The sequence below is a fragment of the Salvelinus namaycush genome, chromosome 3, assembly GCF_016432855.1.
Source record: "Salvelinus namaycush isolate Seneca chromosome 3, SaNama_1.0, whole genome shotgun sequence".
In the NCBI taxonomy this organism is placed as follows: domain Eukaryota; kingdom Metazoa; phylum Chordata; class Actinopteri; order Salmoniformes; family Salmonidae; genus Salvelinus; species Salvelinus namaycush.
This window is the reverse complement of record NC_052309.1, coordinates 34,851,140-34,867,989: the sequence shown is the minus strand read 5'-3', so window position 1 is coordinate 34,867,989 and position 16,850 is coordinate 34,851,140. Positions and strand designations below refer to the sequence as shown.

General features: G+C 41.7%; 2 protein-coding genes across 6 annotated transcripts in view; both read right to left on the bottom strand.

The window, feature by feature from the left end:
• LOC120030756 (E3 ubiquitin-protein ligase TRIM37-like) overlaps positions 1–1,648 on the bottom strand; it is a 31,049-nt gene extending 29,401 nt beyond the window's left edge. The window contains exons 1-2 of the mRNA XM_038976179.1: positions 1,256–1,648; positions 362–440 (exon numbers count right to left, since the gene is read on the bottom strand). Coding sequence (XP_038832107.1) covers positions 362–440; positions 1,256–1,263 — 87 coding nt within the window. The 5' untranslated portion in view covers positions 1,264–1,648. The remainder of the gene's footprint in view (positions 1–361; positions 441–1,255) is intronic.
• A 3,082-nt stretch (positions 1,649–4,730) lies between these two features.
• LOC120030709 (rab5 GDP/GTP exchange factor-like) overlaps positions 4,731–16,850 on the bottom strand; it is a 34,770-nt gene continuing 22,650 nt past the window's right edge. For 4 of the 5 annotated variants that reach the window (XM_038976167.1, XM_038976168.1, XM_038976166.1 and 1 more), the window contains 7 exons: positions 16,471–16,560; positions 15,554–15,720; positions 13,132–13,213; positions 7,553–7,685; positions 7,259–7,350; positions 6,814–7,070; positions 4,731–6,698 (listed from right to left, as the gene is read on the bottom strand). In XM_038976167.1, the coding sequence (XP_038832095.1) occupies positions 6,279–6,698; positions 6,814–7,070; positions 7,259–7,350; positions 7,553–7,685; positions 13,132–13,213; positions 15,554–15,720; positions 16,471–16,560 (1,241 nt within the window). In that variant the 3' untranslated portion in view covers positions 4,731–6,278. The remainder of the gene's footprint in view (positions 6,699–6,813; positions 7,071–7,258; positions 7,351–7,552; positions 7,686–13,131; positions 13,214–15,553; positions 15,721–16,470; positions 16,561–16,850) is intronic. The other variant, XM_038976169.1, reaches the window with a different exon arrangement.

Sequence of the window (16,850 nt, the reverse complement as noted above, 5' to 3'; positions counted from 1 at the left end):
TGCATCAGATGAGCTGGCCTCCACAATCACCCGACCTCAACCCAATTGGGATGAGTTGGACCGAGAGCAAAGGAAAGCAGCCAACTCCTTCAAGACTGTTGGAAAAGCATCCCCCATGAAGCTGGTTGAGTGAATGCTAAGAGTGCACAAAGCTATCATCAAGGCAAAGAATCTAAACTCTATTCTGATTTGTTTGACACTTATTTGGTTACTATATGATTCCATGTGTTATTTCAGTGTTGATGTCTTCACTATTATTCTACAATGTAGAAAATAGTACAAATAAAGAAAAAACCCTTGAATGAGTAGGTGTCCAAACGTTTGACTGGTACTGTATACTTATGTGCAAAATGGACCACACCTCAACACTTTGTTCATCCATCTCAGCTAGTTCAGTTTTCTTCAAGTGGAGGAAATTGGGTGAAATCTCAATCCAATACCTATTGTCATGGTGAGAAAGAAAACAGGGGTGTAATCATTAGTCCAAACAGTTGCACTTCGCAACAAAAACGAATTTCTATTTGACAAATTCCGGTTGGCTCCATCCCTGTTTCGTTCTGTTCGTTTATGTTTAAGAATTGGTTTGCAACAGAATCAACGTAATGGATAAGTCGCAGGGTTGCAAAACATTCTCTTTTGTAACGAAAACGAACCCAGCAAACAGGGCGGGAAATAAAGTAATCTGTCCAATAGAAATATTAGTTTTCGATGTTTCCCAACTGTTTGGAGTGTAATCGTTACGCCGATTCTGTTGCGAAACTTTTTGCAGAAACCGTTTATGCCAAACATTCAGGTAGGTCCCTCCCCGTTTCGTTTGGTTCTTAAACGGTAGACTTTCTGTAATGAACACACCCCAGTTGTGTCAAACTAATGCAGATAAAGGTCAAGTCATTTCCAGCGCATGAATGAATGAGTTCATCATTACGGTCTTTCAAACGAATATTGGTGTTCAATAACTTCACGCTGAAAAAAAAGAGTTTGGCTCTGTGACTGGTTAGCTAACGTTAAGCAGGTGGTGACTTTGCTAATTAATACTGGTTTCCAAAACTTTGTTGATTATATCCATCTATACACACACACCATTAAAATAATCGTAGTTTGACATGGGGTTGAACAACAAAGCTAGCTAACTAGTAAACATTCAAAAAAAGAGCAAATGAAGTTGTGCATTATGTTATGAGGGCTGATGGCAAATTATAATTCATAGCTAGCGAGTTAGCTAACGTTAGCTAGCTGACTATGCTAGTTATCTTACCTTCTCATATGCTTGCTAGATAGCTAACTGGCTTAGCTATTTCTTCTTTCTTCAAAAAGGCATTGATAACCGCGCTGAAGATACACGCCGAAGTTCCACTATTATTTTGGATGGGTGGAATTGGTTAACTAGCTTGCTAGTTAGCGTCAGCTAGCCTGATTCCTAACATCCACTGGCTAATAAACTAATTAGTATCGAGCTTACTTGACCTAGCTAGCAGCTAAATTTCCTCAGCTGTAAATATCGAATTCATACAGTAAATGCAGGCTTCATTCAATGATACATTTGAACGCAAGACTAGACATCGTTTTTGCAATCCGTGACTACATTCATATTTCTTCCATGATGCAGGCTATATCATCTGCTGCAGCTACATATCACCATTGGAGACCATTCCCCTGTTTATCGCGAGCTCTTCGGATATTGCTTAAACCAATGTAAAAGCGGTGGAAGGTGGGACGTTTGTAAATTATCCAATGGGCAATGGCCCATATAGCTGAGAAGGTAAGGCAACACACCCATTTTCTTATCGTATATTCCCGAACACCACTGATTTTGAAAAACAATTTGAGGTTCAAAAAAAGAAAATGATCTGTGACTATGGTAATTTCCAGTGATGTAATTACATATGTTATAAAAACTATCTCCATAAGAAATTGGGGAGACAAACAGTAACACAAAATGTGAAATTGAAAACCTCTTATTATTCTCCCCATTGCATTGCAAGTGCAGAATCAAAGTTACTTATCAACTATGCCATGCTTAAAACTGTACTGAAATGTGGACTTTCCACTGAAAATGCCTTATTCTGAAGCATCATTTGGACCCGAGTGAGAAATTGACCCACATACTAAATATAGAACGCCCGGAGAGAGTTGCCTTCAGTGAAGTTGCCTTCTCTGGATGTGGGGCCAAATTAATGAGCAATTTGTTATGTCCCCAGTGAACCTGAGTAAATGTAAGTCTTTCATTCAGGCTAGCCCCATCGAGACACATCCCATTTTCAGCAGGATCCTCTGGTATCAAGCCTGGCTGCCTAGCTAACCACTGTGAACCTTGATGAATATAGGCATCCATAGACACACATAACAAAAGTACATCTGAATTTTTATCCATTGTCTCCTTTCCTCCACCTGTTGTGATCTGAAAACATGTGATAGGTGAAAGCAATATGGTGGACACCTGCAGGCAATCTACATACACACGTGACCTGTCCTATTCTATTAGATCAATGCAGATGAGGACAAGAGACTTGGAGAGAGAGGCACATACGACTACAATATGTATTAATCATGTCCTCTCTCCTCACTTTCATATATATAGAGCTCCAGAGCAGCCACTATTAAATAGTCATTGCTAGAAACAAAAAACACATCTTAAAAGTTCTACCTAAGACACACAATTTGATAATGCTAATGTCCAGTGAGCTTTTCTAGTGTTACAGTACAGCTTTTCTTAGACATTTGGTGTCAATGAATTTCCAGCACAAATTCAGAGGCTGAATGTCAAAATGTAGCTTAATCCAACCGTACGCATTTTCTGCAGAGGATTCTCAGAATTGGGATATGGTTCCAAAGTAACCCTGACTGCTGTGCAGTGCCCCATCCTATCTGCTTTAGCACAACTCTGGTCAACATTTTCACCACAAGATGTCAGTAGCAAGTCATTTGCAGCAGGCAATGCAGACCACTCTACGTGATTTAGGCTAGATTTGAGTGCATTCACTGTTAACGAGCAACAGTTCCAGTAAATTAAATTTGAACAAACATCACCATTATGGGTGGAAATGGTGTGAGGGAGAAAAAATTAACACAGCTGATGGATTTGAAATCCAGGGGTTTATTCATTGAATGGCAATTAATACACTGGCAATAGACACTGTAAAACAAGGCTATTCTTATAAGTTACATGTCCATAATAAAAAGTGATGTGCCATTCAGTTTAAAAGTTGACAAATATACACATACTTGTTTAGAAATCTCTTAAGAGACCCCTTAGCAGTCAGTCACAGTTGATTACAGTGTTAAAGTAGAGTACCTGTTATGTCTATGTGTAACAGCGGAATGAGTGATGTTAACACTTTACAACCAGGGGCTTATTCAGGTGATTAAAACGTTCAATGGATTGCTGATAGAAAACTCATGTAATAGAGCAAACACCATGCGGTAATCAGATTGAACCGTTAAGAAGTGTCCCTTCTGCATTGTTCTGAGTGTTTCGCCCTACTGAACATTCCCCAGGTATCATCCATATTTCACGATTACATTATGATATACAACATGCCACCTCCATATATCAGCAGTTCACTGGCATTTTGTACATAACACAGTAACCTGCGTCTTGGTCAACTTCAGGTTTCACAGATTGTACCACTATCTGAAGAATAAACTTAGGATGGTGCTCCCAGATCTGTTGCAAAATGGAAAAGAAGCGTATTAACTGAAAGTCCTCTAATAATCCTTTGTTTCACTAGACTGGCATCCTCTTAAATATTTTACAACCGTTTGAATGTGATTATAATGAAATTAAAGGGCCACATATTTTAGCAAGCTTATTGATACGTTCTCACGTTTAGCTTAATAAGTAGTACCATTGCCTTGTTTCTTTTATTTTTTTTACAGCCAGATAATTCTGCACCATCAAAATCACAAAACAAATTAGAAATATAGCAGGTCGATTCTAGCCCAGCGGAAGATCATTCTGGCAATTCTCACATAGGAACTTCATTGGGAGGAAGGATGTTTGACATGCTTTTTACATTTGTATCGCAAAACATTTTTGAGAAAATCATGATGAAAGTGGCCAGTTTAGGCCCTTTTTAGACCTATACATGCCTCCTGTAAGACCCTATGATCTGTGAACAGTACATGATACAGACAACATCTTGGTGTCATTATACTCTTTATAGTGTGATCCATTATATGGAGTATATCTAGATTCTGAAATACACTTTCACATCAATTTATTAAACATGAAAAAATATTAATGAATATCTCAACTCCACTTTGGATATCTTATTTTTAAACATATTGTTTGTAACAATATACTCTTCAAACATCACATTTCCAGAGTGACTCTCTGCTACTGTTAAAGAAATTATACATTTGACATAGAAATTGACATTATAGGTCATTAACCAATCTCATCCCTCCTTTAGGCTTGCACATTTATTAAATCACCAACAGGTGGAGTTCCCTTTAAATCCATTTTTCCTCATTCACTATGTTGGTGGTGCTCAAAATGTATTATTACTTCAGAATTAGCAGAGAGCCCACTCTGGAAATGTGATGTACTTGTAGTGTATATTGTTCCAAACAATATGTCTCCAAATGAACACAATCAAAGGGTAGTTTTGAGATATTTATAAAAGTATTTGTAATGTTGAATAAATGAATGTGAACATTTGTATTTCAGAATCTAGACATACTCCATATAATGGATCACACTATAACGAGTATAATGGCACCAAGATGTTGTCTGTATCATGTACTGTTCACAGATCATAGGGTCTTACAGGAGGCATGTACAGCGTAGGTATAAAGAGGGCCTAAAATGGCCAGTTTCACCATGATAAAAAAAATGGTTTGTGATACAAATGTAAAAAGCTTGCTAAACATCCTTCCTGTCAATGAAGTTACTATGTGAGAATTGCCAGAACAACCTGAGATAACAATATTTTCTGCTTCCGCTGACTTGGAATCGCCCAGCAGCAGTGCACCAAGGAAACAATTAAAAAGTATTTGTTCAAGTTACAAATTAATTGAGGAGTGTTATGTGCTCGGCCTCTCATAATACCATAGGTCGTAATTGTTTATCCAACATTAACGTGTTAAAAAGCTAACTTCCCCAATAATATTGTTATCCCCAACTAATACATATTATGTACCTGGGAGAAGAAATTCCCTTTTAATAGATTGTTAATTTAGGAACATACAGGATAATTTCCCTATTGTAGTACACATTGTAGTTTACAGCATCAGTGCCATGGTTCAACTATCAACAAAAAAAAGTATTGCCCTGCGATTCCATGGTATAACAAGAAGCATGCTTCTGCATTACTATGCCTCATGGGCATCCTACATGAGAGTAACAGGAGTTTTCCTGGTCAGATCACATCATCAGGAAAAAGGTTCTTTAATACATACAGTAAGAGCTCTTATACTGACACATAGTTGAGATATAAAATTAACGAGAGAAGTTAAAGTACCTTACCTACCTAGTTCATACTTTTCTGATGATTAAGCGCTCTATATTACCAATACAAATATTAGCTGAGACCACTCATTGGGGCATAATCACATAAGAACCAGCTTAAGACCTTTGGTTTTGGATGAAACGCATCCCTTTTCCCCCCATTGCGCACAATTAGCCTGCACCCTGGTCCCTTGCTGGAGACTCAAGAAGGCTAGGAGCAAAGCACATGCAAGCAGATTATACAATTCTGCAGAGTGCATACTGCAAGATGCAGAAGTCAGCGTTTCCCAAATTCAGCAGCAGCTATCTAAAAATACATAACCCTTTCCTCGGCACTACAAGCTGGAGAAGTAATCTTACAGTATCAAGATGTGCCATCTGGGTCTGTGCAGCGGGGGTGTAGAGGATTACAGACTAGGGCCGAATACCAACTCCGCCATACATAGTGTGAGGCCATCTGATTTGAAGAGGTCTGGTCTAAAAGGAGTATGTGCATGCAGGAGCATTGTTTTGGCTTGGCTCCATTTCAGTCCCTCAACTCTTTTCCTCAAACTTAGTCCACCCTTTTGATCTATTAATGCTTAATTTAACCAGGCTGAGATAGCATTCACAGATCTTACTATCAGGAAAGGGTCTAGGGGCCAAAATGGACCAAAGCCTACTTGGCTTACAGTATGTGAGAATGTTTAAAAGCGTAGCAGTGGAGACAGGAGGTGGCTACCACTTCCTGAACCTCACCAAAGTGAAGAGCCAATGACGTCTCAAGACATTAGAGAGGCGCAGTCATTTGTTCAAGAAGCCCTTTGTTGCCTCCGATTCTGCAGAGACATTACCCAGCAAACACCTGGGGCGTCAGTGGTGGCGGCAGCCGGTCGTTTTCCACGTTGTCTGAGTCAATGGCGGAGGGAGTGGGCAGGCGGATCTCCAGTGGGTACTTCTCCAGGATCTCCTGCACCTCTCGCTCCACAGTCTCCTGCCAGGTGATCAGGTCTCTCTGCAGGCTCTGCACCCCCTCCAGAACCCTGTCTTGTCGGCTCCCCAGGCCAGACAGGAGGTCCAGGTTCTGGTAGACCTGGGATAGGGCGGGACTGGAGGTGGCAGAACCAGTAGGAGGGTCCACCTGGGGCCAGCCGCTGTCTGCCTCAGGCCTGCAAGGAGAGGCCTGGCCCGACATGTACCGCTCAAAGTCCTCGGGGTCCAAGTTGAGAGACTGGGCGTCCAGTTTCTCGATGAAGGCAACTGCACAGCACTAAACAGAGAAAGGACACATGAGGTGAGCTATGAACAAAAAGTGTGTGTGCTTGGTTCTCATCAACTTGGTGTGGACATGAGGGAGTGGTGTGAGGTGGCACAGAGACAGGTACCAGGTTAGTGAAGTAGTATCCGTCCTCTCCAGTCATGAGCCTGCTTGGGTTGCAGAAGCGGGTGATGTACTGGATGTTGGACTGCAGGCGTGGCGGGTTGGCCTTCAGCACGATGTAGATCAGGGTCGGCAGGAAGTCGTCGGCCGAGGCTGGCTCGCTCTTTGTGATCTTGATGGCGCTGAAGATGTGCTTGCTGCAGCGCGTGATGCACGCTAGCTTGTCCCGGGGTACCCGCTTGGAGTCCATCTCGATGACATCTGTGACGCGACACACACAATTCACAATCCTGTCCACACTAACAAGATTTCATTAACAAAGTTTATAAATGTTTTTACAACCGACTTATAGCAAACTAAAGGCAACACACTGCAGTGTCCTCGAACCACACTACCCATGTTTTGGTTGAGTCCTAATGGGGTCCAGTGTGACACCATCAATAACTCACCTGTTATGGCTTTAACCACGTTGTCTGAAACCTCTGGGATCTCCTCATCCACTGGCACACAAAGCATCTGAATGTCCACCCAGTGTAACGCCCTGTACAACACAGTGCCGTGGGTGAGAGAGACACCCACCGTGCCACCAACACCCACAGAGACAGACACGCAAAAGGGGCATTACCACCCACAGTGATATAGTCACATAATTACATGCATCTCTCTGTCCACAGTGGCAAATATCCCAACACACAAGCACAGATTAAACTGCCTGTCCTCAGACAGGATATGGTAGTCCTTACCGTATCCGGTTCTGAGTGGCCAGGTCTTTCTCCTCATCATCTGTGGTCTCGGGGCAGAAGACACTCTTATACAGGCGTGTCATAATGTACTTCTCCACCTCGTCCATCACTCGCTCCACACGCTCTGAAGAGCCTGGAGGGAAGAGACACCCCATGAGGCTTTACTTTGGTCTTCATTACATCTAGCTTACATATAAACATTGTACAGTTGATACTATGGTAAAGTATATTAGCTTTATGCCTATGTAGCACACAGTGAGGAACAGATGAGTCATGCTGTCACGTTCCTGACCTATTGTTCCTTTTTCTTTTATTTATTTAGTTGGTCAGGGCGTGAGTTGGGGTGGGTTGTCTTTGTGTGTTTTTTGTATTGTCTAGGGTGTTGTATGGTTTAGGGGGTTAAGTAGAGTAGATGGTTTAGTGTTCAGTGTAGGTGTCTAGGAGAGTCTATGGTTGCCTGAATTGGTTCTCAATCAGAGACAGCTGGTTATTGTTGTCTCTGATTGGGAGCCATATTTAAGGCAGCCATGGGCTTTAGCTGGTTGTGGGTAATTGTCTATGTCAAGTCTATGTTGCATGTTTGCACTTAGTTCTGTTTAGCTTCACGATCGTTTGTTTTGTTCATTTTGTAAGTTTTGTTTTTCCCTTCATTAAAGAAGATGTATTTTTCACGCGCTGCGCCTTGGTCCTCTCTCTCTTGTCAAGACGATCGTGACACATGCAAACATTCTACACATCAAAGATCAAAGTATCTATTTGGTCTAAAGGCCTGACATCTCACAAAAACGTTTCCCATATCAGTCAATGAGGACCAAGAGATAGGACTTTAAATCCTTTATCTCATATCAAAGGCTAAAGTCAACAGGCTTATCAGTCATTCCTTTTGTCCTCATTGGCCTCTTGGTGAAGTGCTTAGACATCATTTGTATTAGTGTCAGAGGCATAGGCAGAAATTGCTGTGTGGCTGGGCCTGAGTAAAAGTGACTGGGCCAACATTTTCTAGCAAAAATACCCAGACATCAGTGGTGTAGTCATGGTGTATGGAGAAGTAGGCATATTCAAATTTTGCCAAATTTCCCAAACAGTCTGCCTGGCAAATGAAAAGTGCCCTGTGAAAAATTATATGAGAAGCAGATGTAGGCTACTCAATGACCTAAAAGCATGGCAATGTGAAACACATCAACCATCATATCCAGAATTAAATAATAGGCCTAGCCCTTATGGCTGATATGTTAAGCAAAGGGACCAGATAAGGATGGAGGTAAGAAATGGAACAGATTTCTGTGGTGGTGCGTTACATGAGAACGGGATGAGGAGTTCCTACACTTCACAGTAGCTGAAGGCTTGGATACTAGTCGCTGCTGATTCATCTCTGTATTCTGCATTTTGCAAGAGGAGATTTATGTGTTACAAAAATGAGTTAGGCTACATTCAATTCCATACACCATGGTTTCCACATACGGTGCATTTGGAAAATATTCAGACCCCTTCTCTTTTTCCACATTTTATTACCTTACAGCCTTATTCTAAAATGGATTTTAAAAAGTTACAATTCCCCATAATGACAAAAAATACAGAAGTACCTTACTTAAGTATTCAGACCCTTTGCTATGAGACTCAATTCAGCTCAGGTGCATCCTGTTTCCATTAATCATCCTTGAGATGTTTCTACAACTTGGAGTCCACCTGTGGTAAATTCAATTGATTGGACATGATTTGGAAAGGCACACACCTGTCTATATAAGGTCCCACAGTCGACAGTGCATGTCAGAGCAAAAAACAATCCATGAGGTCAAAGGAATTGTCAGTAGAACTCCAAGACAGGATTGTGTTGAGGCACAGATCTGGGGAAGGGTACCAAAACATTTCTACAGCATTAAAAAGGTCCCCAAGAACACAGTGGCCTTCATCATTAAATGGAAGAAGTTTGGAACCACCAAGACTCTTCCTAGAGCTGGCCGCCTGGCCAAACTGAGCAATTGGGGGAGAAAGGCCTTGGTCAGGGAGGTGACAAAGAACCCGGTGGTCACTCTGACAGAGCTCCAGAGTTCCTCTGTGGAGATGGGAGAACCTTCCAGAAGGACAACCATCTCTGCAGCACTCCACGAATCAGGCCTTTATGGTAGAGTGGCCAGACGGAAGCCATTTCTCAGTAAAAAAGGCACAACAGCCCATTTGGAGTTTGCCAAAAAGGCACCTAAAGGACTCTCAGGCCATTAGAAACAGGATTCTCTGGCCTGATGAAACCAAGATTGAACTCTTTGGCATGAATGCCATGCGTCACGTCTAGAGTAAACCTGGCACCATCCCTACGGTGCCAGCATCATGCTGTGGGGAGGTTTTTATGCGGAAGGGACTGGGAAACTAGTCTGGATCAAGGGAAAGATGAACAGAGCAAAGTACAGAGAGATCCTTGATGAAAACCTGCTCCAGAGAGCTCAGGACCTCAGACTGGGGCGAAGGTTCACTTTCCAACAGGACAACGACCCTAAGCACACAGTCAAGACAACGCAGGAGTGGCTTCGGGACAAGTCTCTAAATGTCCTTGAGTGGCCCAGCCAGAGCCCTGACTTGAAACTGATTGAACATCTCTGGAGAGACCTGAAAATAGCTGTGCAACGACGCTCTCCATCCAACCTGACAGAGCTTGAGAGGATCTGCAGAGAAGAATGGGAGAAACTCCCCAAATACAGGTGTGTCAAGCTTGCAGCGTCATACCCAAGACGACTCGAGGCTGTAATCGCTGCCAAAAGGTACTTCAACAAAGTACTAGGTAAAGGGTCTGAATACTCCGTTTTTATTTTTATACATTTGCAAAAATGTCTAAACCTGTTTTTGCTTCGTCATTATGGGGTATTGTGTGAAGATTTAACAATTTAATCCATTTTAGAATAAGCCTGTAACGTAACAAACGTGGAAAGAGTCAAGGGGTCTGAATACTTTCCGAATTCACTGCAATTCTACCCTAATATTACTATTATTGTATAACTTTTCTAGGCTGTATTCTTTGCCACGTGATTTCTGTAGGCTTAGGTCTATAGTCCGTAGAGGAACTGGTGATCGCTACAGGATTGAGTCAGAGCCCTGGCCTAAACCTTATAGCCTGTCCCTTGAAGCTCTTCTATCGAGAAGCAAAATAGAGAGGCTAAACTGTAGAACTCATGAGACATGGGAATAAATGCACAGTTCTCGTTGTGAATGCAAATATCAGGAGTCAAAGCAGAGACCAGAGCTGTCCGGTGCTGAAATATTTTATCTGACTTTCACGGGCTCAGCCAGCGCCTGCCAAGTCGCATTACCTGTCCGTGGTGCTGAATAAAATAGGCCTATGCCAGGGCTCTTCAACCCTGTTCCTGGAGAGCTACTGTCCTGTAGGTTTGCACTCCAACCCTAATTTAGCACACCTGATTCTAATAATTTTCTGGTCATAAACTGAATTAGGTTTGTTACAACTGGGGTTGGAGTGAAAACCTACAGGAGGGTAGCTCTCCAGGAACAGGGTTGGCGAGCCCTGGCCTATGCTATGGTTCCACACTCACACTTTTCAAACCCATATTATATTTGTGTAGGCAACTTTGTGTATGATTTCTCGATTGTACTACATAATTGATACCCCGTAAAACTCCACTCCACTACTTTGGATACGCATCAGTGGGGATTAAGAAGTGAGTATACGTAACGACCACTGAAAAAGTGGGTATAACCGCCACTACCAGACACATTTAAGTGAACATTTGTGCACACACAACACGGGATGTGACCAAAAAACACACATTTCCCTTGACAAACAAGCCCGTTATTATTGCCAAGTAGATAGAGCTAGCGCCCAACTACACAACAACACCGCTGACAAAACAGGCTGACTGTCAGAGTCCGACAGTAAACAAATATATTGAAATACACAACATGTCTATTACCTACACATACCGAGAGAGAGAGCAAAAGAGAAAGCGAGAAAGAGATTCTAAAGCAGCAGACAAGTGCAGTGATAAAATGTTAAATTATAGGCCTACTGTCAAAAAATACAGATATTGAATGAAGTGTTCAGTCCGACCATCCAACCTTATGAAATAATCCAAATATCAGATCTCCCACTCAAAGGAGCGATCTACAGTACAGGCATAACAGGTGGATTCAGGACCATAGTCAGCGCATCAGCCGGACACCAGCTCTGCACTGGATAGGAATTCCAAACCAACGTTGAAATGTGCAGACTGACTCAAATTAATGTACTTGCATACAGTTTGTATACTTATGGAAAACATTTTAAAATGTGCATATATTAACATGGGTTTGAATGACAGCCATAGGAATACAGTGGTAGCTATCCAAAATGGTCCTTTAAAATGGTCCTTTGGCCATTTAAGCAACAATACCAACTTTAAAACATTCAGGCTATCCTCACTTCAAATTCTCTCAAACCTTAATAAAAACTAGATTTTTTTTTGGGGGGGGGGGGGCATAAATTACCATACTACTTCATGAATTCAATGCCAATCATAAGAACACAGTGGTAGACATTTCACATGCTACTGCTCTTTAACCATTTCAGCTACAAATTACTAACATAAAAAAAGTATAAACTATAACAATTGAAATGAGCTAATATTTGCATAAAATAACCTGGACCCCAGGAAGAGTGCTTTAGCAGTAGCTAATAGGGATCCTAATAAAATAATTATAAACTGGGTGGTTCCAGCCCAAAATGCTGGTTGGCTGACAGCCGTGGTATACGAGACCGTATACCATGGGTATGACAAAACATTTGTTTTTACTGCTCTTTTACTTACTGTTTTTACTGCTCTAGTAACCAGTTAATAATAGCAATAAGGCACCTCGGGGGTGTGGTATATGGCCAATATACCACGACTAATGACTGTATCCAGGCACTCGTGCCTAAGAACAGTCCATAGCCGTGGTATATTGGCCATATACCACACCCCCTTGGGCCTTATTGCTTAAATAACCCACCACAATAATAGTAACTCTTGAACCATTCAAGCCAGACACCAAACCAACTTTCACATGTTCAGGCTATTGTATCCTATCAATCAGTTGATACTTCAAGACAAGCTTGCAAGTCCACACTTTAGGAAATGTACTTTTCTAGTTACAGTAGTAGTTTCAGCGGTTCCAAGGCACTGCATCTTAGTGCTAGAAGCGTCACTACAGACCTTGGTTCGATTCCAGGCTGTATCACAACAGGCTGTGATTGGGAGTCTCATTGGGCGGCGCACAATTGGCCCAGCGTTATCTGGGTTAGGTTTTGGCCAGGGTAGGCCGTCATTGTAAATAAGACTTTGTTCTTAACTGACTTGCCTAGTTAAATAAAGGTTAAATCAGTAGATATTTCTACTTGCAAATAAAACCAAAAGGCATTTTGTAAGCCCGAAAAGACCAACAGAACACTTTATTGTGCACTAGAACACAGTTAGTTGAAACACATTGGGACTCCGTTTAGTCAATTTTTGTGAATCTATCGAATGCATTGTATTTACATTTTTGTGATGCATTTTGTACAGTGCAAGTATCCCTTTTTGGCTGGTTGAGTCATCATTCTTAATGTTGTTTGAACCTACCTTTAAAATGAGTCATGAGGCGGTCGGACAAATTCTGGTAGAAGTCTTGGACACACTCAGACAGCTCGTCAGCACTCAAGTCCTGAAAAATCAAATGTCATCCCAGGTATTTGTCAATCAATGTCAATGTCTGGACGATATGAGAGGAACTACATACCATAACAACCAAACAAACAAAATTGCATGTTCTAGACAAAATGTGTTACAGCTTGAAATAACTTTTTAACCTCATCACAACAGCTCTGTTTTTTCTCTGTTTATATAATTTAATTATATTTCTACAAAAGATATACCATAAAAAAAGAGCTTTATACTGAAGGAAATGATAAAGACACTGTTCTGTAAAACTATGTACAACACAACTACTGATTGTGAGAAAGGCTACTACAGCCACAATACATTCTTGTCTAGCCAATAAAAAACAATTTACTTTTTGAAACAAGAGAGAACCTTGGAGTGTTTTGCCATATCAAATAGCAATATTTCATTACAAAACATACACATAAAAGCTATTATTTAATTTGTGCTTTTCAGGGCTGACCTTAGTTGAAAGAACAGAAATACCTACACACTATTGTATATGCCCCCATAGCCACACAGTTTATTGCAAAGTTTCAGCTGGATCAAGACCTTCTGTTTGAAATGTTGTCATAATTTGCACACAAGCATAAATTGTGTAGGTACAGTTGAAGTCGGAAGTTTAAATACACTTAGGTTGGATTCATAAACTCATTTTTCAACCACTCCACAAATTTCTTGTTAACAAACTATAGTTTTGGCAAGTAGGTTAGGACATCTTCTTTGTGCATGACACAAGTAATTTTCCCAACAATTGTTTACAGACAGATTATTTCACTGTATCACAATTCCAGTGGGTCAGAAGTTGACATACACTAAGTTGACTGTGCCCTTAAACAGCTTGTAAAACTCCAGAAAATGTCATGGCTTTAGAAGCTTCTGATAGGCTAATTGACATCATTTGAGTCAATTGGAGGTGTACCTGTGGATGTATTTCAAGGCCTACCTTCAAACTCAGTGCCTCTTTGCTTGACATCATGGGAAAATCAAAAGACATCAGCCAAGACCTCAGGAAAAAAAAATTGTAGACCTCCACATGTCTGGTTCATCCTTGGGAAAAGTGTCCAAATCCCTGAAGGTACCACGTTCATCTGTACAAACAATAGTACGCAAGTATAAACACCATGGAACCACGCAGCCGTCATACCGCTCAGGAAGGAGACGCGTTCTGTCTCCTAGAGATGAACATTCTTTTGTGCGAAAAGTGAAAATCAATCCCAGAACAACAGCAAAGGACCTTGTGAAGATGCTGGAGGAAACAGGTACAAAAGTATCTATATCCACAGTAAAACGAGTCCTATATCGACCTAACCTGAAAGGCCGCTCAGCAAGGAATAAGCCACTGCTCCAAAACCGCCATAAAAAAGCCAGACTACAGTTTGCAACTGCACATGGAGATAAAGATCGTACTTTTTGGAGAAATGTCCTCTGGTCTGATTAAACAAAAATAGAACTGTTTGGCCATAATGACCATCGTTATGTTTGGAGGAAAAAGGGGGAGGCTTGCAAGCCGAAGAACACCATCCCAACCGTGAAGCATGGGGGTGGCAGCATCATGTTGTGGGGGTGCTTTGCTGCAGGAGGGACTGGTGCACTTCACAAAACAGATGGCATCATGAGGGAGGAAAATGGTGGATATATTGAAGCAACATCTCAATAGATGGCATCATGAGGAAGGTAAATGATGTGGATATATTGAAGCAACATCTCAAGACATCAGTCAGGAAGTTAAAGCTTGGTCGCAAATGGGTCTTGCAAATGGACAATGACCCCAAGCATACTTCCAAAGTTGTGGCAAAATGGCTTAAGGACAACAAAGTCAAGGTATTGGAGTGGCCATCACAAAGCCCTGACCTCAATCCTATAGAAAATTTGTGTGCAGAACTGAAAAAGCATGTGCAAGCAAGGAGGCCTATAAACCTGACTCAGTTACACCAGCTCTGTCAGGAGGAATGGGCCAAAATTCACCCAACTTGTTGTGGGAAGCTTGTGGAAGGCTACCCGAAACGTTTGACCCAAGTTAAACAATTTAAAAGGCAATGCTATCAAATACTAATTGAGTGTATGTAAACTTCTGACCCACTAGGAATGTGATGAAAGAAATAAAAGCTGAAATAATTCTCTCTACTATTATTCTGACATTTCACATTCTTAAAATAAAAAGTGGTGATCCTAACTGACCTAAGACAGGGAATTGTTACTAGGAAAAACAGTTTAAATCTATTTGGCTAAGGTGTATGTAAACCTCCGACTTCAACTGTATATCTATTCCTTTCAGATATCGTTTTGTACCCTGCACGTTTAAAAATCAATGAATAAGCATTCAGACTCATTTTCAACTGACCTTTTTGTTGGCCATGATCTCGATGAAGGCTCGGCTCTGCTTGTGGACCTCACGGCCGGGCTTATGCAGGGTCTTCAGGAAGTCCAAAAAGTCTCTGGAGACGCGGTCCGTCTCAATGCTTGACTGGCGGCTGATGGAGGGGCTGGGGGTCTTGCCCTCCTGGTTCTCTGATGGGGGGGGACACCATGACGTGTTACTCTTAATGTTACGCCATACCTTCCTCTTCATGGTTGCCCTCGCTAACTGACTGAGCCTCAGGTAAAGAAGGTAAACTGTCAGAAGGGTGCATCTTTACATAAGAGCTGAGAAGAGGTCAGGAAAACAGACTCAAATATGAAATCAACAGGATTGCGTCACAACTACAAATAAACAGATACTTTAGAACTGCTTTTGCTGATCAGGTTGTAAGAACACATTGTTGGCAGTTTCAGGGACACAGTCAGTTTTGTCATCTATTCTGTAGAAGTGTATCTACAACTACAGAGAGAATGACAGATACCCACCTCTGAGTCTTGCCACCAGTGCTGCCAGTATAATGACCATACGCAAGAGGAGGACAGTGAGATAATGAACTTTATGAACAACATGAAAAAGGGACTCGTTGAACACACACACACACACACACACACACACACACACACACACACACACGTCTGCACACTACACATCAAATAAACTCAAAACCAACCGGAGCAGCGGAGTCACTTTGATGGACAGGTCTCTTAGCCAATCAGACTGAGCGGGTGCTACTATGGTGAGACTATTGGTACATCTTAATGCTACCTGGTTGGAGGGTAATTATAAGTCGACTACACTAGTTAAGGCCTTATGGTTTTCTAGTTGGTTTTAAAACTACAGGGATTAAAATGGGAGCGCTATCCAATGCAAATCTCCTCTCCAATGGTAGAAATGATTACCTTCGGTGGGAGAGCCCATTTCCCAAGGGGGAGTAAACATTCCTCTCCAGTCCCTGAGGCCTGTCAGCTTCTCCTCTCCCACAGTGGGGGCTGAGAATGAGATGGTAGGGCCAAGTGGGGCCGCAGGGCAAACAGGGATGAAGGGTACCAGAATGGCATACAAGAGAGAATGGGTACATGGGATTTGAGAGAGGTGGGTGAAGGTGGAATGGGTATGGAAAATAATGGATGACAATAAATTCATGAATCAACAAACACTGGCGATGACAGAAGTGCGGAATGAAGGGATCAGACAAGATGGAGAAAGAGAGGGGTTGTTTGGTTTGGGACCATTATGTTATGATGAGGGTATCAATGAGATAGAAGGGATTGGAAAGGAT